Source organism: Apiospora hydei (assembly GCF_038363865.1).
Source record: "Apiospora hydei strain CBS 114990 chromosome Unknown utg000005l_segment0_segment0, whole genome shotgun sequence".
NCBI classification, from domain to species: Eukaryota; Fungi; Ascomycota; class Sordariomycetes; order Amphisphaeriales; family Apiosporaceae; genus Apiospora; species Apiospora hydei.
The window spans coordinates 2,591,890-2,611,907 of NW_027117364.1; the positions used below are offsets into that span (position 1 = coordinate 2,591,890).

Genomic DNA, 20,018 nt, shown 5'->3' on the forward strand with positions numbered 1-20,018 from the left:
AACCTTATTAAGCATGCCACTAAAGTCTCCAAAGACATACCACGCATGGAGCGTGTTGCCGCAAAAGAAGCGTTGCTCGACTCGAGAAAGTGATTGTCAGGTTCTAGGAGCCCGAGGGCTCCGGGAAGAAGGAATGCATCCCCCAAGTTTCATTCTTCGTTATAAAGACAGGCATGGAGCCTGTCGAATGAACAATCCAACCTCATTTATCACCTCAGTGACAAGCAAGAGCATTGCCATTCTCGACGAATCACACACAACAGTGTTATTTCAAGAGCGTAGCATGATGTCTTGTTCGCATTAAGAGTACCGTCAGGTCCCCGAGTCTTGATGATATTAAATTTCTACTCCTGGCAAGTAGAGCTGTGTAGGGGTAAGATACCACGACCACCCATGATATGCTACCCATGATAAAGAGAAGAGCGATGAGGGTTCAGCCGGAACCCATTATTCGTATCGATCGCTTAACATATATACATACTACAGTTCTCCCAAAGCTTCCCCAAAGCAAATCGCTGCTGGTTATTACACTAGAATACAGGCAAGGGGCTCAATAACTTAAGAGCTGCCGCTTGCTCCCTGCTGAGATGTATTGTCTGCATCGCTGGAGCCCTGGTTTGCCATAGCCAATTGCCAGGCTGGGATTGCTGCTGTCCCTGCAGGCATTCCACTCGCGAATGGGCTTGAACGGCCACCCAGAGAGGACAGATAGTCCTGTCTGCCCGATGTAGATGGGGTTTCACCATTGGTACCGTTCCTCGCCTCCCCATTGCTCTGGGACTCTGGCTCATTCCCGGGTGTTACGGTCGAGGTGGAAGGCGCATTGCTCCGTGCAGATTGGAGATAGCTGTTGTTGGGGGCAGAGGCAGCGGGTGCTGCGGGTGCAGCAGGCGCAGATGACATGCGCTGACCGATAAGCGACTTTAGGCTTTTCACTTCATTGGCAATCTCGCGCAGCCGTTCATCTGTGAAGTCCTTGTTTGCAGCCATACTCTTGGGTATAGCGTCCTTCAGTGACTCTACCTCACTCCGTAGCCGATCCGTTTCGTCCTCTTGGCGACGTTTTCCAGATTTGGTTTCGGTCATGAAGTCTTCGAGATCTACAAGGATCTTATCAAGTTTTTCAGTCCGATCTTGTTCCGAGGCTTTCAGCGACTCGGTGTCTTTCGAGAGCTGCTCCAGAGTCGCGAAGGCCTTTTCGAATTGTTCGTCGACAGTAGCCTTATCCTGCTCCAGCTTTTCGGGCGTAGGTGGTGCTACCAGCGGATATAGATAACGCTTTGGGAGCCAAGTCAGCTTAGAGTAAAAAAACACACTCTTCCCATCATTCAGGGTTACTTACCTTTGAAATGGCGTAAAATCCATACCCAACACCTCCTACCACGGTCGCCATGATGAACCAGTCTCGCCAATCCCGCTTAGGGGGCGGGGGAGGTGGAGGTTGCCAGCCATAAGGAGCGGCAGATGGATAAGACGCGTTATAGTATGGCTGCTGTTGATGCTGTACAGGTCCGGCGACGGCTTGCGATGGGGCTGCGACGGGATGACTTGGAGGTGGTATGCCGACTCGCGCAAGAGAAGCGTCGATCTCTTCTTGCGTTAAGTTCTTGGACCGGAGGAACGATAGTTTATTCTCAACCGGAGACGCGGCGACATTGGGGTCTTGCAAGACTGTGCGGGTTGGATCGTTAGATGGAGCCCATCGGTCGCGTCTGCGCGTTGGGCGCACTCACAGTTGACCGCTGAGGTCACAAGTTCCTCGCGGATAGGCATATCGGCGGTGGCTTTGGCGGACTTATCTCATCCCCAAGCGTTGGTAATCGCACGACACGGGACCAAGTTGTTTCGGATCGCTTGGCCTGGTTGGTTTAGCTGACTGAGTAGATGATGCTCATTAAGATGTAGGAGTTGGGTATGTGGTCGGTTGATGGCTGGCAGCAATCACGTCCCACGCGAAAATGCAGTGGCCGGGGACCGGGGACCGAGGCTCAAATCCCATCTTTGGCAACCTTAGGTACCGTCAGCAGCAAGCCGCACGCACTTGGGAGCGCACTCGGCGTTGGTTGGCTCGTTCGTCGTTCGTCGCGGCCCACAATGGCTGGCCAGCCACATGTGCTCGGGCATTATGTAATGCACTGGTTACGTAGCTGGGGATCGGCGCCACGGCTCGTACATCATTCCGTTCACCGATAAGCTCTTTACCCCACCAAATTTTCCAAACTCCGAACGAGGTTCTACTTCATTGTCGATACGCAAACCTCTCGATCACGAACCTCGACTGCGCAGGCACTGCATTCTCGCAACCCATACAAGATGCCTGGGGCTCCGAACAAGAAGCAGAAGCGTGCGGACTACCGCCTGGCGCGCTCACAGCAGGATGGCGCAACCGAGATGCCCAAGAAGAAGTTTTACCGGCAGCGAGCGCATGCAAACCCTTTTTCAGACCACCAACTGGAATAGTATGAAAAATGCATTACCCATGTCGCGTTCATGATTAACTCGTATCCAGCCCCATCTCGCCCGACCACATGGACTGGGCGCCATTCTTCCCGGCTTATAAGACCGATCCAGAGGAGCTACCCGAAGCCACAGCCTCGAACAACGACGGTCAAATAGCCCAACGACAAGCGAAGAGATTGCGCCAGGATGTCGAAATCTTGGATATCGGCTGCGGATTCGGAGGCCTGCTCGTAGCTTTGGCGCCAAAGCTGCCTGACAAACTTGTTCTAGGAATGGAGATACGAACCCAGGTGACTGAGTTTGTACAGGAGCGTATCCGATCCTTGCGCGCGCAACATCAAGACTCCAACGAGTTCCAGAATGTCGGTTGTCTCCGAGCCAACACAATGAAGTTCCTGCCAAACTTCTTCAGGAAAGGCCAATTGTCGAAAATATTCATCTGCTTCCCCGACCCGCACTTCAAGGCCCGCAAGCACAAGGCGAGGATCGTCTCAACCACGCTCAACTCAGAGTACGCATTTGTTTTGAGGCCTGGGGGTATCGTGTATACCATTACCGATGTGGAGGACTTGCATAACTGGATGGTTCACCACCTTGAGCTTCACCCGTCCTTTGAAAGGGTCTCCGAAGCAGAGCAGGAGTCGGACGAATGTGTCAAGATCATGACAACGGAAACTGAAGAGGGCAAGAAGGTGGAGCGAAACAAGGGGCAGAAGTTCGTGGCGCTATTCCGCCGTTTGGAAGACCCTCCATGGTGAACCCCCTAAAGCTTCCTCTCTCTCCTGGACGGCTTCTCCCCGAATGCACTAAGCTGGACCATTGGAACATCCTCCTAACGAGAGACGGAAAGCATCATTAGCACTTCCGTGTGTTGATGTGTACAACCTAGTTCTTGCACGCAGCTAAGTCACGGTTTCAGGGTGTGCTCACAGCTTCTGTAGTAAGCGTTCGACGCGTTCGAGACTCGCGAGACCTTGTGATCGCGGCATCACTTGATGGTATCGCACCAAATCTGCATCCCTAGTAAAACGCTAGCCATTAATGGATTCCAGCGGATTTCAGACCTCAGGGCCCGGGTCTGGCCTGGGCGCCTACAGTAAGGCCATGGCACAGCCTGCGTAGTGGCCTGCGATCCCGAATGACCCAAGATGGCATAGATAAGCGGCCATGGGGACCCCGAATCTAATGTTTCCTCCAGCTCCGCTAGCCTGCTTGGCACCTGGGGGAGATGCATGAAACCATCGACAGGCATGCTAGGATATAGCCCTATTGGTCACCGAGTGGCCTTAGTGGAAGATGAAGCTGGGATAGATTGGTGTCCTGAATACATACTAAAGTCAACTAATGGTGGTATTTCGGCGGCGAAGCCCCCCTATCTATTACGCTATTGTCCAATGATCTGTACCGATTGAACTGCCAGGCACGAGAAGACCGGGGAAGGTGTCCTCGCCGGGGCAGCCACCCCGGTTTTGCTACGACTCGTTAATGCTGACTACTGTGGCGACTACCTCCGTTTCGGGAACACGCTGCTGGGCTGGTGTGGTTTTTGGAACGATGCCTGCGGGATTTTGACCATGAAATTTTTTACTATGGAGCCTGGCTGGAAATTCTTGGTACGTAGTGCGCGCAGCAGCATGCAGTATGCGCTGCTCACGCGCTGCAGGGCAACAGGTCTCGACAAAACACGTTATCGATTACGAGAGATCTATCCATGGCGGATGGCTCCCTCCCTCGGGCTCTGGTCCACGTACTGCCGTGCACCCGTTTGCCGCCTGCCCCGTACATTTGCCCCGTTCCCGGCAGGTTTTCTCATGGAGCTGCTGTCTCGGATGACGTTGGATTTAGAGGGTTACACAGCATGGGCTTTTGGTCAGCTCATATCTGCCAACTTGATTGCGTGGTCCTGCCACCATCAGATTCTCCGGGACATCAATCTATCGGAAGGTGGCAGGGGGTGCCGTTGCGACGGTAGGGGGGCATCCTGGCAGGAAGGTTGATGCAGCAATGAAGTGTGAGGTGCCCAGTGAGGTGCCCAGGGAGGTGCCAAGCTTCGCGCGCACTATCCTGTCTCTCCTTCCGAAAAAGGCATTGGCAGGGCCCTTCCTGGCTCATCTGCAATCTCTTCTTGGGCTGGAGCGACGGTCCATGAAATCCCATGGGGTGTGATGTCAGGATGGGGTCCCGCCGGGCCTCCTCCATCGCGTACTCCATCGAGACTTATCTTGGCCCGCTTAACCCGCCCAACCCTCCGCCGTGAAGCCTCTTTTAGTCCAACGGACACACTCGCTTTCTCTCTCTCCTCCCCGTTCTATTCACTATCCTGTATCCTATATGCCGACAGTGGCCGTCTTTCTTTACCTTTGAAATCTCATGGTCCGACGTGCGCATTTATTAACCCTCTTTTGAGCCCTTCCATACATTCACCCTCCAGAGAAGCTGAATCCTGCACTTGCCCACCATGGAAACGAAACGCGACAACCTTAAAACCGCCGACATGGCGCAGCCCATGGTCGAGACGGATTCCGGCTCCGCCGACGAGGTGCTTGCAGCGCTGGGTTACAAGCCGGAAATGTTACGGAACCGATCAACGCTACAGGTAGCGTTCATGTCATTCGTTCTTGCATCCATCCCGTACGGTCTGGCAACGACCATGTTTTACCCTTTGAACGGTGGTGGCCCTGTCGACATCATTTGGGGATGGGTCGCAGTATCGTTAATTATCATCTGCGTCGCCTCTTCTCTCGGCGAAATCACAAGTGTCTACCCAACGGCCGGCGGTGTCTATTACCAGGCTTATATGATGGCCAGCCCATCATGGCGAAGGGTCGCTTCCTGGATATGCGGTTGGCTTTACGTTGTCGGCAACATTACCATCACTCTATCAGTCAACTTCGGAACAGCGCTATTCTTGGTCGCTTGTGTCGGCGTATTCGAGACAGCCGACGGAACACCGATCTTTGCTGGCGAGACCTACCAAGTATTCCTGGTTTTCCTGGGCCTCACGCTGCTGTGCAACGCTGTATCGTCATTGGGAAACCGATGGCTCCCGATCCTTGATGTAAGCCACGTATCCCGGTTCTGCTGAGCGCCAGAGCCTCCATATGCTAACGACCACAGACATTTGCTATCTTTTGGACATTGGCTGGTGTGATTGCAATCATGGTTTGCGTTCTTGCCCTTGCCAAGGAAGGCCGCCGTGATGCCAGCTTCGTCTTCACTCACTTTGAGGCCAATTCGGGCTGGACGCCGGGCTGGTCGTTCATGGTTGGACTTCTCCATGCGGCCTATGCGACCTCCTCCACAGGAATGATTATCTCGTAAGTTTGTATTCTCCGCTTTTTGGTTTGGCCATGGCTGATACTGACGGTGCCAGAATGTGCGAAGAAGTCCGACAGCCCGCAACCCAGGTTCCAAAGGCCATGGTTCTGACCGTCATTATCAACACCTTTGCGGGCTTGTTGTTTATGATACCTCTGGTATTCGTTCTTCCCGACATACAGCAACTGCTCGCTCTCAAATCTGGCCAACCTGTGCCTGCCATCATCAAAAGTGCAGTTGGGTCGTCTGGAGGAGCTTTCGGCCTCTTAATCCCATTGCTGGTCTTGGCTATTATATGTGGCATCGGTTGCACCACTGCTGCCTCCCGAGCCACGTGGGCTTTTGCACGCGACGGGGCTATCCCGGGGGCGGGTCAGTGGAAGAAGATTTCCCCCAAGCTCGACGTCCCCTTCAACGCTATGATGCTCAGCATGGCCATCCAAATCATCCTTGGGCTCCTTTACTTTGGATCAACAGCCGCGTTCAATGCATTCTCGGGTGTCGGCGTCATTGCACTTACGACAGCCTATGCCGTTCCTATCGTGGTCAGCCTGCTCGAAGGGCGTAAAGCAGTTCGCACGGGCAGCTTCTACCTTGGCTCATTTGGCCTCTTTGCTAACATCGTCTCCCTCTGTAAGTCAATCAATCCCGACCTGGACCCCCCATGCTGATACTCGCAGGCTGGTCTCTCCTGGCTATTCCGCTCTTTTGCATGCCGTCTACCATTCCAGTAGATGCGGCGACGATGAACTACGCATCGGTGGTTTTTGCTGCTTTCACGATTATCTCGGTTGTCTGGTACGTCGCTTGGGGACACAAGCACTACGCGGGCCCTCCTACATAGGTTAGGCGTCAGGATTCTTGATGATCAGGCTGGTGACGTGCGCTTTTCCGATGCATGGCAAGTTCGGTGACCTTTCACACGTGACGTTTACGTGAATGTCGTGCCGTGTAAGACCAAGGCGGCGGTTTTTCGAGACGTGAATCAGGGATGTGATATTGCGGTGCTGGTAGACAGACAACCGGGAGCCGGAGGCGACGGAGTTCATTGCTGTGAGCGTTGCGTTCAGCAAAGCCCCGTTGGATAAGGTCGCCATCCTGGACATGTAAAGATACGATTTTCGAGTTTTATGATATCCTATGAAGTTAATAAATGACAAGCGATACCCAAGAATTGCGCAGTTCGACGAACCGATTTAGACCTAGATTCTTATGCTGAGCAGATTCCGAATTGTTTGTTCCCTTACTACGCGACGTTTCATCTGCTGGACAAGTCATTTGCGGCAATTGCATTTGTTTTGTCCTGGGCAGTATAAAAGGCGTGCATGCTACCAGCAAAGACTTGAGGGACGAAGCTGAAGAACCACGAACTGCCCCTAGGATGTATTAGGAGGCCTAGCCGCCTAGGCGCACAGTCGTCTGGTGTCTGGCCTCCAACACGTATGGCATGGGCTTGTGCTTGAGTCCCACCTAACCGGAGCTGGGAGCTATCGATAAGCACCCAACTCACTACTGCCCACCTCACCCACCTGCTGCTACTTGCACGCACCCTTAGGTACCTACCTACTTCCGCTTCCATGGAACCCAGGGCGGGCTCCTTCAAACCAAGCACCCTGTTCTTGCCAACGAACCATCATCAACAACTATGAGTTGGAGGCTGCGGCACATGCATTTGGACGATGGCCCTTAGCGGGAGAGATGCCGCCCTTGCCGGAACAGTCTGCTTCTTCGCATGGGGATATGTCACCAACTGGTTTCCCATGCTCCGCTGGGCGGGTTATGCCTTTGTTGCCGGTTGCGTCACTACCTTCCTGAGCTCCCTCCTGCTCATCCTGCTCACATCCAAGGGGTCCGTCTATAGCTTAAGGCACCATTCATCACGACCGAATTCCGTCAACTTTGCCGGCCCGGTTTCCTGGAGACGGGAGACGTCGTCTTTGCGAGTCCGCCAGATCTATACGCCCGTGCCTTTGTACCCCGACTCGCGCAAGATATCGCATGCTCTGGACGACTTGCTCTCTCTGATCATCCGCGATTTCGTGCAGTCATGGTACTCCCACATCAGCAAGAACCCGGTGTTTGCCAACGAAGTAGACAAGACCGCGAGATTGGCCATCGTGGATCTTCGCGACCGCCTGTCCGACACAGACCTAGTCGAGGTTGTAATTAGCCGGATCGTTCCGATCCTGACGGCGCATTTTCGAGACTTCAACAATGCAGAGAGAGCTGTCAGAGGGCGCAAATTGAACCGCGATGTCACCGAGTCAGAAGAGTTGGATCTCGCCATTGCGGCCAAGTATAATGAGGGCAGACTACACCCAGCTGCAAGCATGGCATATTCGGATACCAAGATGATACAACAAGAACACCTGCGCAAAACGATTGCTCGAGTACTGCCCAAGATACTCCCCTCAAATATACTTAACAGCAGAGCAGTATCAAGTATCATACGTGAGATCGTGGCATGTGCTGTTCTTTCGCCAGTAATTACCATGTTGTCTGAGCCTGATACGTGGAACCAAATCATGGAAAGCTATGGGCGCAGCATGCTGCAAGATCGGTCAACCGTACGCAAATTGCGGGCCGCCCTCGATACGCATGCTTCCCCGGCCCCCAAGGCCTCCAAGTCCACCCAGTTCCCTCGTCTGTTGCCAGGGGATGCTGAACGGAAATTTGAAAAGTTTATTCGCGCAATCCGCAAGATCAACAACTTATCCGACGCGCGGAGATTCAGGAGTGAGGTTACCAGTCAGCTGAAGAGGGACTCGCAGCAGGATGACCAGGACCAGGTCTACATACGACGCCTAGAAATGGGCAAAAGACTACTGGATCAAAGGGTTCAACATCTTGCCGCCGGTGGTGACAGAAAGGATGTACCGATGTTTACGAATCCCACTCCTGCGCCAGGCGCTTCGAGACTGGAGAACGCGTCACTCGCCGACTTGCTTCGTGACCCTTCCGGGCTTTCGTATTTCATGGAGTACATGGACAGGCAGCGTATGATGCCTCTGGTGCAGTTCTGGCTCGTGGTGGACGGCTTCCGCAACCCATTGGAAGATGACGGTCCGGAGGATGAACAGCTTCCCTCCCAGCTATCGCCATGGACGGATTCAGACCGCACAGATCTAGCACAGATAGATCAGGCTTATCTTTCAAAGCCTGAACTCCGTGTCCCGGATTCTTCTAGAAAGGATATCCGGGCTTTCCTGCAAGCAGGGAAGAAAGCAACCCCTGCGCAATATCATCAAGCACGACGCGCTGTTCTGAGAGCCCAGAGCGTGGTTTTGGAGGAAATGCGGTCCAAGTACTTCCAAGGCTTCAAGAAATCCGATCTGTGGTACAAGTGTTTGGCATCAGAAGAGGCAGCGACGAGGGCCCAATCGATTCCATATGTTCCTGCTTCTGCATCAGCTGGGCCATCACATCCGCCTCTGTCGCGGGCTTCTCAGTCCTTTGGGCTCAAACCCGCGCCTGTGTCGAAGTTGAACCCGAAACTCAATGCGACGAGTGCTCAAGTCAAGCGCGGTTTATCGGCTACAGACCTACGGTCTTCAGCTGCTAATGGCAGCCATAGTCCTGACCCTCTCAATGGTCAGCGTCGGTCTCTCGATGAGAACGCAAACTCCCCTTTATTTGATGATGATGACTATGAGCATGATCCTATGGCAGACTCTGTACAAAGTCTTGATCGTGATCAGGCAAACACACCTCCCGACAACCAGGTTGTCCAGGCCATGGAGGAGGTTCTTAATACCATCATGGAGGATGGGAACCGCCCCAAAACGGCCGAAGACCTTCGCCAGTCCTTGTTCGGTAATGACGATGGAACGCTTAGTGTTTTCTCAAATAACGACAATGACTCTGTCAGAGGCTCGGTCGAGTTGCCGCGACAATCATCAGGCAAAGAAGCTGAGAAGCCCAGTCTTTCATCTTTGGGGCTCGTCAGCCCCGCGTCTCGTATTGGGGTTTTTGTAGACAACGACTTGTTCGCCGACGAAGACAAATTTCTATCCGACGATCAGGCCGACACAGATGATGGAAACTTGGCCAATGTCGAAGACGAGGTTCACGAAGCGGCCCCTGGTGATCTGGGTCTGGCCGAAGCTATCACTGTATTGACTAATGACATTGATCGACTGGTCGCGCAGGAAGCGGTTATAGACTCGCTTACCAAGAAGGCTGAGTTGACAAATAACACTCCAGAACTTCGGATTCTACGCAAATCGAAAGCGAGCTTGCAGAGAGAGCTGAAGCGGAAGGAGCTGCAAAGACAACAGTATGTCATCCAAGAAAGCGACAACAGTCTATACGGGCGCTCTTCTATCAGAATCAAAGCCATTCAGGTTGGCCGAGAGCCCGATGGCAAAGAGTTTGCAATGTATGTTGTAGAGGTACAAAGAGTAGCCGGTGAGAAGATGCCCGCTGCTACGTGGGTTGTGACGAGACGTTACAGTGAATTCCACGACCTGCACCAGCGACTGAGACACCGGTACCCCTCTGTACGAAATCTGGATTTCCCCCATCGGCGAGTCATCATGAAGCTGCAGAGTGAATTCCTGCGGAAGCGTCAACAGGCTCTTGAACACTACATGCAGGAACTCCTTCGACTCCCCCGAAGTCTGCCGCAGCAGGGATCTCCGTGCCTTTCTTTCCCAAAGCGTGATACAGCAAGGCGAAGACCTCATGACCCGAGAGGATAAGAAAGATATGATCACTAGGCTTTATGATTCGGTCACAGATGGCATGGAAGACATTCTGGGTAACATCCCAGTGCTGGATCAGCTTTCTGTAGCCGGTCAGAATTTGATAGCAGCGGCAACAAGCCAGCTCAACACGGTGCAACTCCCAGCCAATATTCAAGAGGACGCTCTGACTGCGGCCGAGGCCGAGGCGGAGCTTAACGCCTTCGAGAACAAGGAACTTGAGCCCTTTATCAAGCCCATCTGCGATATTTTCCTAGAAGTGTTTGAGCTCAATCGAGGCAATAATTGGCTTCGTGGCCGGGCCGTTGTCGTGGTACTCCACCAACTGCTTGGTGGCACTATTGAACGCAAAGTTCGCGACAATGTCAAATTCCTGGTGCAAGAGGATGCGATACTCAAGTATATCGGGCTGGTGAGGGACAGCATGTGGCCAGGGGGCCAGATGAACCGCAACAAACAGGCCAGAACGTCGAGCGAGAAATCAAAGACGCGGAGGGAAGCAGGCCTCATGCTGGCCACATTAGTTCCCGATCTGGCAGGGAGCGTGGTGGGCAGAATCAATGCGCAGGCAGCAAGCAGGAGGATATTTGCGACTCTGAACAATCCTCGGTTAAAGTAAGTCATGCATTTATTATATACCCCAACAAACACTGCGAACGCTCTTGCTTATGGATGGGACTGGCTAACACACGCACCTCGCACAGCACTCATCTAGTGTTTACCATTTTAGACGAAATAATCGATGTGCTTTTCCCAGAATAAGGGAGGGGCTTGTGGTGTTCCCCATGGGTAGCGGCGCCTTTTTGGCGTTACTGCTGTTCTACGAGGGGGGAAGGGGGGGGTTAAGTTGCTGTCAGAATCGTAATAGCAAGCATAGCATAGCACGGGCGTTTGTATCACATGAAGACAATTGATGGCTGGTTTTCCCTATGCAAGGTTTTCTCTGTCCAGTATTGGGTGCATGTAGTCTCTGACAGGGGCTACCTACTTCAATGTTTATGTGCGCCTCTTGCAGAAGGCCTTGGATACAAGTACCAATTGATCTGTCTGGTATGTGGAATTGTGTTGGTTCAACGTGCTCATGGTGGCGGAACGTGCGCTTGATCGATCACATTGTGTTCCGTGTCGGCCAAGTAAGTAGACCTCAATAACTCTGGTCCGTCCGGAACACCAAGGCGGTCAATCCCACTGCATTTGCGGTTTGTGTAGATAACTGACGAGGAAGATATCGTAAGTATTAGGCAGTTGGTATACGAGTCCAGGGCAATCTCTGTCTTATAAATCCGCTGACCGCGGCTCGTCTGCACGGAATGCTGCCGCCGCCGGCACATGCTACAGCGAGTGAGCTACAGGCTACAGGACCCCCGTAGCGTAGTGGTGCTACGGTAAAGCTACATCAATGTATTTGATCTCGGTTCGGCTGGGCTGGGCTGGATTAGACTGGGCTAGGCTTGGCTTCCTTGCTAGGCGGGTTCCTTGAGCGGGTTATCTCTCCTCAATTCTGGAGTCTCCACCTGCCACGCCCTCCACCCGCACTTTCTTACCTTTGACCGACCTTCAATGACACTCGACTCTCTCTGCCTCCGTCCTTCCCCAACTTTGAGCAAGAAGCTACCTCCTGGTCGACCTCACACGACAGCGCGCGCTCGTAGACACACAACCCCGTCTACACCACGCCTCCTCCCCTCAACCAGCCGCTGTCCGGCTGCAGCTGTAGCGACGCCCGCCTCTTGATTGTGTCGATACGGATACATCCATACGGCACGACACGGCACCAGACGGGAACCTGCACATCCTCAAGCTGCAGCAAGCTTCAGAAAATAGAGAGCTATCTCTCTTGTATTTTTCCCTCTCGCCTTTCTAAGTCACACATACGCCCACCGCCCATAACATAACACCGACAACAACTATTAATCCTCGAGTGTCCGACGGCAAGCCTAGCGGAACTCACTTTTTCTGTATCGCATCTTTCATCTCCTAGCCGGTAGACGGTTTACGAACACTACCCAATTGAGGTCATTTCTCTCAGCCTTGTCCGTCTTCGGATTTTTACCAACTTGGACCATCCCATTGCGCCGCCGGCTTTTCCCCTCTTCTCAGGCCTCTCTTGTCGGCCGAACTTAGTCGTGTTTCTTCAACTTATCAAATTCCAAGGCTTGACTTGACAATCTCTCCCTCCGTCATCTTCATCAATTGCAATCATGACTGAAGTGTCGGCCACCCGACTGTACCTGGGCAACTTGCCCAAGGGAGGTAAGCTTCTTCCCGCTCCCTCGGCTACGGCTTGTTTTTCATCTCTACCTGCCCAATGCTATGTCGCAATCATGCCCTGCCTGCCTCGCAGATTTCGCTATGTGCTGTATCACCGTCGGCGCATTTCGTTTCCAATGCATTGCTAACCCGGGCCTTTTCCATTGTCCAGTCACCAAGCAGGATGTCGAGAGCCACTTTGCGACCCACGGTACTGGCGAGATTACCGAAATCAAGCTCATGAACGGTTTCGGCTTCATCGAATATAAAGATGCCATGGACGCGCGCGACGTCGTACCTGGTGAGTCTACTGTTGCCCTTTCTATCCACCTAGATGGCAAGTTTTCCTGTTGGCTAACATGATATCTTTTGCGCATAGCCTTCCGTACGTCTTGGACTCCTCCTGGCCACCGTGTTTCCTGACCTGCTGTCATCCGATCAATTGTTCCCTGGCTAATTTAGTTCGCTATCCTCAAGACGGATCCGATTTCATGGGCGAGCGGCTGACGGTCCAATTCGCCCGAGGCTCCCGACACCGCGAACCTGGCTTCGGCAACCATGAGAGAACCGCCCCTCGACCGCGACGCACCGCGTACCGAATGCAGATCACGGGACTCCCCAATGATACCAGCTGGCAGGTCTGTTATTATCTTCCGTCTATACTCTCCGTTCCACACAAGTTTTTCCCTGGATCATAGTCTTCACCTGGCTCCTACTATTCCTTGGACCCTGCCTGACCTTGCCGTTTGTGGGTTTCGCCATGCAAGCAAGGAGTAGGACGTCCTCGCTCCACAGTCTTGAACCATTATTACGGCTAGCCAGTCGCTGTTGCAGAATCTCCCCCTTGGACAAATTCTTCTGGATTGGGTCCGATGGTTTCTGGCCAAGGCGCCTGAGAAAAGGACCTCTTTCGTTGGATACATAACGCCTATCTGGACCATCCGTGCTTTTACTGGATGACCGAGACAAGGCGCCTGCCCGCTTATCGCTTGATATGACTGCTCTCCGCTCCGGGACTTCCACTTACTTGGATTCTGGATATAGGATCTGAAAGACTTTGCTCGTCAATCCAGCCTTGACGTCGTCTACTCGGAAACAGGCCGCGAAGGCAACGGCCGAGGGTATGTCTCCCATCTCCAATACTCACTGAACACCATGAAGGACTAACACATCCTAGCTTTGTTGAGTTTGAGAACGCCGCCGACCTGAGAACGGCCGTGGAGAAGCTCGACAACCGCGAGTTCAAAGGACAGCGCGTCACCTGCGTTGCTGATGTAAGACGCCGAGAACCTTTGCGCACCTGGAAACATACTGACGACGAGTTTAGATCCAAGCCGAGGTTCCTGGCCGTGACCGCGGCCGATCGCGATCCCCACGAGGACGCGGCCCTCACAATGGCGGGCTACCCGGCGACGATTACCGACGTGGTCCTCCCCGCGGCGGTTATGGAGACCGCGGATACAGCCCTCGACGGGATGATTACCGTGACGGCTACCGTGACCGCAGCCCTCGTGGGCGCGGCGAATACTATGATGAGCGACGGTACGGCCGTTCGCCTCCGCGCCGTGGTCCCCCCATGGACGACTATCCGCCTCCCCGGGGTCGGTACGAGGACCCGTACCGCCGTGACTACGGTCCGCCTCCTGACCCTTATGTTAATGGACGCCCGTACGATCGTCCGCCCCGGGATTTCCCTCCTCGTGATGGACCTTACCCACCGCGTGAAGGTGCGTACCCTCGCGATGACTACAGGCGGGGTGGAGCTGGCGGCGGCTACTGGTAAACAATTTCATACCACCCTATCTATTGCCTCTTCTGAGGGTGCCTCCTTACCTTATCTAGATACCGCACATTGCCCGATGACGGCATTATCGAGCTCCACAAGTCGCCAGGTTCTGTCAAGATTGTTGCGACTCGGGCGGGCTAGTGAGGAAAGCTGCTACGACAAGATTGACACAGTTAATACCCAAAATGACTTTTTGATTGTTCGGTCTTTCTTTTTTCTTTTTTCTTTTTTCTTTTTGAGATTGTGTATGGGCACTGGGGTTTTGTCGGGGTATTGAAAAAGATTCGGGCTCTAGGAAGGGACTTGACGATACGATATGGCTTTGTTGCCCCCTGTATGATGGCATTATTCGGCTTGACATGAATTGAAGTGTATATCTACGATTTAAAAAAACAGACAAGGCAAAGGCATGACGTCTCGTGAATGAAACATAGCTGCTTGGAAATACGAAATACCAGCTAAGAAGTATGCCGGTATAAGTGGTGTCCGAGTGGAGTGGGACGAGATCGTTGCTGAGCTTCAAGCTTAAGCTTGCCCAGGGTGGGGAGCTATCAACCTGGCTCCTGGTTGCTGGCCTATACTCCACCCGAGCATGTCATACTAGTACCATTTTGCCCGGCCCTTTCTTGCTTAATAATCCCCGACAAGTGCTTCAGCCTTCCACCGTATCCGTGGGGAGCCAGGATACTGTCGGTGACGACAGGGGAGTTGATTACCAATCGAATTTGGTTACATCCAGTTTACTACATCGCGACCGGTAGATAGAGTGTGCGTGTGTGCGTGTGCATGCAGGAGAGATGCTCTAGAAAAGCGTACAGCGCAGTATAAAATCATGGCCGGCGTTCCCGTGCGTAGTCTTTTGCGAGCTCGACATTTCAGCACATCCCACACAGCCTCTTTTCTTGTATTAGCACCACGCGCCCTTCCTTTCTCAAGCTCTATTGGCCATCGTAATCTTGTAACAGCAAGCTGTGTAAAGAGTCCAGCCAGGCGGTGTAATCAGACCTCCCCCAATCCCATCGCGAGACGCGGTTCGCAAAGGGCAGCATACTCCAGCAGTACAACAACGCAGCCGACGGAAGAGGCCAACGACACTATGGCTGACAGCGAACCCACCGGACTCATTGCCAAGAAGGGCATTGAGTTGCTGACGTTTGGTAAGTTTTCCTTTGACTCCGTCTTACCCCAATTCCACCTGAGCCCCTTGTCCTCGCTGCCCCTCATTCGATACTTGCGAAAGCGGGGGGTTTACATCACAGATTTGGGTTGTATGTAGAAGATTAGCATTCCCTAATATCAGCTACAGGCACGCCCAATGGCTACAAGGCGTCCATCCTGCTCGAGGAGCTCAAGGAGGCCTACGGGCGCGAGTATACCTGGCAGTCGGTCAACATCATGAAGAACACGCAAAAGGAGCCGTGGTTCACGGCCGTGTGCCCCAACGGCCGCATCCCGGCCATTGTGGACCACGACCGGGGCGACTTCGCCGTCTTCGAGGGCATCGCCATCCTGTCCTACCTCGCCCGCCACTACGACCCGGACCACAAGCTGAGCTTCCCCGTCGACAGCGACGACTACTCGGTCTGCGAGCAGTGGATGGGCTGGCAGCACGGCGGGCTCGGCCCCATGCAGGGCCAGGCCAACCACATGTTCAAGTTCGCCAAGGAGCCCAACCCCCTACGGCGCCCAGCGCTACGTCGGCGAGAGCGAGCGCCTGTACGGCGTCCTGGACAAGCGCCTGGGCGATCGCGACTTCGTGGCGGGTCCCGGCCGCGGATGGTTCTCCATTGCCGACATCAGCATGCTCGGCTGGGCCGCCATGTGCGTCTTCTCGGGCGTCGACATCGGCATGTTCCCGCACGTCAAGGCGTGGCTCGACCGCTGCCTCGAGCGGCCGGCCGTCAAGCGCGGGTTCGCCGTCCCCAACGAGGCTTCTTTCAATAACGGGCCGCTGCTCGAGAAGCTCGCGAAGGACCCGGAAGCCCGCCAGAAGTTCGACGAGGAGCGCAAGTACTTGCAGGAGTGCAAGGAGAAGTACGGCTACAAGTACTCTTCCCCTTGAAGGAATGAACATGATGTTATGATGGGATCGGCAACTATAGAAATACAGTAGTAATTTCTAGCCATCGACATCTGATTAACATGATAGTTAGCAGCACAGGCTTTATCAAGTTGATGAAATCTTAACATGAATGATTGTGCTTGTTACGTTATGATTCCCGTGATTTGGGTGCCTGTGTCATTAAGTCCCGTTTTTTGGCGCCTGCTTGCTATTGAATAAACCGCCTTGATTTGTCCCCGATTGGCTACCTCTCGGGTGAGGCCGGCTTAAACGAGAATTCGCATGGTGGCAAAAGCTTCGTCAAGTTTGAGACGCACTAAGGTTACTGCGTATCTAGATAAGATGGATTGATGACAACCCATCCACCTCCGACCTAATAATTCTTCCTATCCCCAGACAATCAACATCCGCTTCACAACCAACTTCCAACAATTTTTTATTTACCTTCTCTTGATCAAACAGCTACACAAAACATGTCGTCCCTCAACCAGAATGAACCCTCGGCCATGGGCCCCCGCGAGGCCGCCCTCAACGCGGCGTCCCGTCAGCAGCAGAAGCAAGAGCATGAGCAACCCAAGGCGACGGGCGCCGGCGTGAACACGGGCGCCGGCACCACGCGCGAGAAGACGGAGGCCGAACTGCAGGCGGACCGCGACTACGAGGAGCGCATGGAGGAGGAGTACGCCAAGCGCGATGGCGGTGCCTAAGGCATCCTGCCGCCGCCACTCGTCCATTGTTTCCTTTTACTGAGATGGGCACCTATCACGAACGGTGGGATGGGTCTCTCTATACTTCTAGCAATGGCCTGGATAGGACCTAGATGCCCGATAGCCGAGTACCCTCGGCTTCGAAAAGATGGTGTTTGTCCTGAGCCATAAATAAACCCCTTCGCCGTCCTACTGTTTACATAATGACTCTCCATGATATGATATGAGTTGGTCGGTGGAATTGTCAGCCTGCCGCCTTCGGAAACGTTGAGCGCCTGTCAACCGCATGATGTCATCCAGGACTTTAGGCCAGCTTCGGTATTTTAGAATTCAACGCTACTGCGCACTTTTAACGTTCATGGCTGGATCACACGGTTTCCTCAGTGCCCTCGACCCATGTTGGGTGCCTAGCTCCGGTAGTTGATACTTGCCTATTGGTGCGTCGTACACAAGCACTCGAAGCTACGATGAACGACAACAAGCACTTGACGATATGCTAACTCGTACCCAGCCCTCCTTAACTACCACCGTATAGTACTACAAGACAAATGCGTCTGTCGCCGTGGAATCCAGCCATCAAACCCCATGATGGTAAGCGAACAAAATGGCAGCAACAGATCGAAGCCAAGCCTGTAGCTAGGTCTAAGACCAGCATTAGGTTCCGATTTAGGTCCGGATACCGAAGCAAAAAGCTGCCGACATACCGGCCACCCTTATTTTCTTTCATCCAGAAGCATCGTCGATAAGAGTGCTGCAATAGCTGCAAACATGGGCACTCGGTTTTCATGTTGGGACGGACCAACGACAGTATACCATCCCGTACGTTGAGTGATACATGTAGCTATATATCGTGGCTAAGCGCTCGGCTTGTCCTGATGGCTCCCATTTGTGTCTTGGTTCTTTGGAACCGTGCTAAACCATCATGAACATTGGCACTTGAAGTTTCGCTCAGGAGCCGAGCCGTCTTCACCCTTCTCCATGGACTTCCCCAAGCAATAGGCTTCTGACTTAGGTGAGCAGCGTCGCCCCCCCTTTCCGAGCTTGGGCCTAACCTCTGTGTCTCGAGTTGTCTCTTGGCTTTCCAGATCTTTCCCTTTCCACCTCCGGCTCTCACATCCTGTGTTGTTAGCTGGCCGTGCAGAGCGTCCTTTTTAATCACGGACATTGGGAGACTTGACGACTTACCTATTCCAAAGTAGGTAGTCATCATCATGTCTCGTCCGCCATATGGTATATTCTTACCGCTCCCCTTACTACTTGCCTCCTTCTTCGTCCTCATACCCATACGTGTCGTCCCCCTAGTGTTCGGCCAGCAGTTCTCGGCAACATGCTACGCCCCCGACGGCACCCCGGCCTCCGACGGCTCGTACATACCCTGTAACTTCTCCGGCGGCGCCTCCATGTGCTGCCCGACCAACAGCAGCAGCACCAATGGGAACGGCGGCGACCCTCGCAGCGGAGGCGGCGGTAGTCGCGATAGCTGCACCGAGGGCGGCTTGTGCATCGGTCAGTCTGACGGCAAGACGCGGCGAGGCTACTGTACCGACCAGTCGTGGAAGAGCAGTGCGTGTGTGAACATATGTACAAATCCATCCGTAAGTCATACTGAGCAACCCCTCATTATATACTCTGAATGATAAGATGAGAAGAACAACACATTTGTCACGAAGCGGGATCAAGAACGCGGGTGAATATATCTTACCGCATGCTAACTTCGCTTACCACAGGCCGGCGGATCCTCCAGCGGCGCCGCCATCCTAAACTACTGCCCCGACGAACAGAACACGTACTGCTGCGGTGACGGCAACACCACGTGCTGCGGCACGTCCTTCGCCCACACCCTGGCCGGTTCCGCCACTGTCACGCTGTCCACCGTCATCTCGACGGCCTTCGTGACATACACGCCCAGCGCGAGCGCCGAGAACAGCCACCCACCCCTCAGCGGTGCCGCGCGCGAAGCCCTCTCCACGGGCGGCAAGGCCGGCGTAGGCATCGGCGCCGGGGTCGGCGGTCTGGCCATCGTCGCCGTGGCATCGGCACTCGTGTACCGTGCGAGACGGAGGCGGCAGAAACAGAAGCAGAGCAGCAAGATGGATGAGGCTGAGGGCGAAGGCAGTCGTGGTAGCAGTAGTGCTACGGACCAAGCAGCAGCAGCAACAGCAGCAGCGGCCGGAGCGAACAGGAGATCATCGTCCACCGATGGCGACCCAACTTCGCCCGTCAAGACTTCGGAACTGGGTGGCAGGGCCCTCGAGAGGACGCCGGGCGAGCTTGATGGCGAAGGGGCCCGGTTTGAGGTCCCGGCCACGGCCATCACGACAGGAGGGAAGAGGGAGCCGGGCGCCATCTTCGAGCTGGAGGGTGACCCTGTCGTCACGGCAGAGTTGGGAGATGAAAGCGAAGTGAAATCGCCACAGAAGAGTGAAACGGGCTCTTCGTTACGGAGGAGTAATACAAACTGAGCGACTCTGTCATCGTCAATCTCTTGTCCGAGCGGGACAGGGGCTGAAGGGGAGTCGACTTTCTTCTCCGTCTAGCGTGTTCATGATTATATGTATATACACACATGGTGGGTTCATGAGAGATGAGAATATAGCTAACGAACTTGCAATGGTGCTTTTACTACTCTTGCTTAAATTGCCCATGGGTGCCATAATCCCCTCGACGAAGATGAAGTGGCTTGAGGGACCTGTTTCTCCCCAAGGCTAGTAGGATTGTTCAACACCATCACC

General features: G+C 53.8%; 8 protein-coding genes across 8 annotated transcripts; 7 read left to right on the forward strand and 1 right to left on the reverse strand.

Moving 5' to 3' along the window:
* Positions 1–558: 558 nt before the first annotated feature.
* On the reverse strand, positions 559–1,773 carry PG997_006259 (uncharacterized protein; the record flags this gene model as incomplete). Its single annotated transcript, XM_066810574.1, has 3 exons — positions 559–1,278; positions 1,343–1,671; positions 1,734–1,773. 3 exons carry the CDS (start codon positions 1,771–1,773, stop codon positions 559–561), a joined length of 1,089 nt encoding a protein of 362 aa, XP_066669497.1.
* Positions 1,774–2,313: 540 nt separating this feature from the next.
* On the forward strand, positions 2,314–3,218 carry PG997_006260 (uncharacterized protein; the record flags this gene model as incomplete). Its single annotated transcript, XM_066810575.1, has 2 exons — positions 2,314–2,459; positions 2,510–3,218. 2 exons carry the CDS (start codon positions 2,314–2,316, stop codon positions 3,216–3,218), a joined length of 855 nt encoding a protein of 284 aa, XP_066669498.1.
* Positions 3,219–4,918: 1,700 nt separating this feature from the next.
* PG997_006261 (uncharacterized protein) lies at positions 4,919–6,622 on the forward strand (the record flags this gene model as incomplete). The annotated part of the gene is made up of 4 exons (XM_066810576.1): positions 4,919–5,518; positions 5,578–5,777; positions 5,834–6,411; positions 6,459–6,622. The coding sequence occupies 4 exons, from the start codon at positions 4,919–4,921 to the stop codon at positions 6,620–6,622; spliced, it is 1,542 nt and encodes a 513-aa protein (XP_066669499.1).
* Positions 6,623–7,457: 835 nt separating this feature from the next.
* PG997_006262 (intermediate filament protein MDM1) lies at positions 7,458–11,100 on the forward strand (the record flags this gene model as incomplete). The annotated part of the gene is made up of 2 exons (XM_066810577.1): positions 7,458–10,437; positions 10,517–11,100. The coding sequence occupies 2 exons, from the start codon at positions 7,458–7,460 to the stop codon at positions 11,098–11,100; spliced, it is 3,564 nt and encodes a 1,187-aa protein (XP_066669500.1).
* Positions 11,101–12,682: 1,582 nt separating this feature from the next.
* Positions 12,683–14,514, forward strand: PG997_006263 (uncharacterized protein; the record flags this gene model as incomplete). Its single annotated transcript, XM_066810578.1, has 6 exons — positions 12,683–12,734; positions 12,826–13,032; positions 13,194–13,369; positions 13,776–13,852; positions 13,909–14,005; positions 14,059–14,514. 6 exons carry the CDS (start codon positions 12,683–12,685, stop codon positions 14,512–14,514), a joined length of 1,065 nt encoding a protein of 354 aa, XP_066669501.1.
* Positions 14,515–15,613: 1,099 nt separating this feature from the next.
* PG997_006264 (uncharacterized protein) lies at positions 15,614–16,579 on the forward strand (the record flags this gene model as incomplete). The annotated part of the gene is given in 3 exon segments (XM_066810579.1): positions 15,614–15,674; positions 15,824–16,172; positions 16,186–16,579. 3 exon segments carry the CDS (start codon positions 15,614–15,616, stop codon positions 16,577–16,579), a joined length of 804 nt encoding a protein of 267 aa, XP_066669502.1.
* A 473-nt stretch (positions 16,580–17,052) lies between these two features.
* On the forward strand, positions 17,053–17,286 carry PG997_006265 (uncharacterized protein; the record flags this gene model as incomplete). Its single annotated transcript, XM_066810580.1, has 1 exon — positions 17,053–17,286. One exon carries the CDS (start codon positions 17,053–17,055, stop codon positions 17,284–17,286), a length of 234 nt encoding a protein of 77 aa, XP_066669503.1.
* A 1,211-nt stretch (positions 17,287–18,497) lies between these two features.
* On the forward strand, positions 18,498–19,748 carry PG997_006266 (uncharacterized protein; the record flags this gene model as incomplete). Its single annotated transcript, XM_066810581.1, has 2 exons — positions 18,498–18,881; positions 19,014–19,748. The coding sequence occupies 2 exons, from the start codon at positions 18,498–18,500 to the stop codon at positions 19,746–19,748; spliced, it is 1,119 nt and encodes a 372-aa protein (XP_066669504.1).
* Between the last annotated feature and the right edge of the window lie 270 nt (positions 19,749–20,018).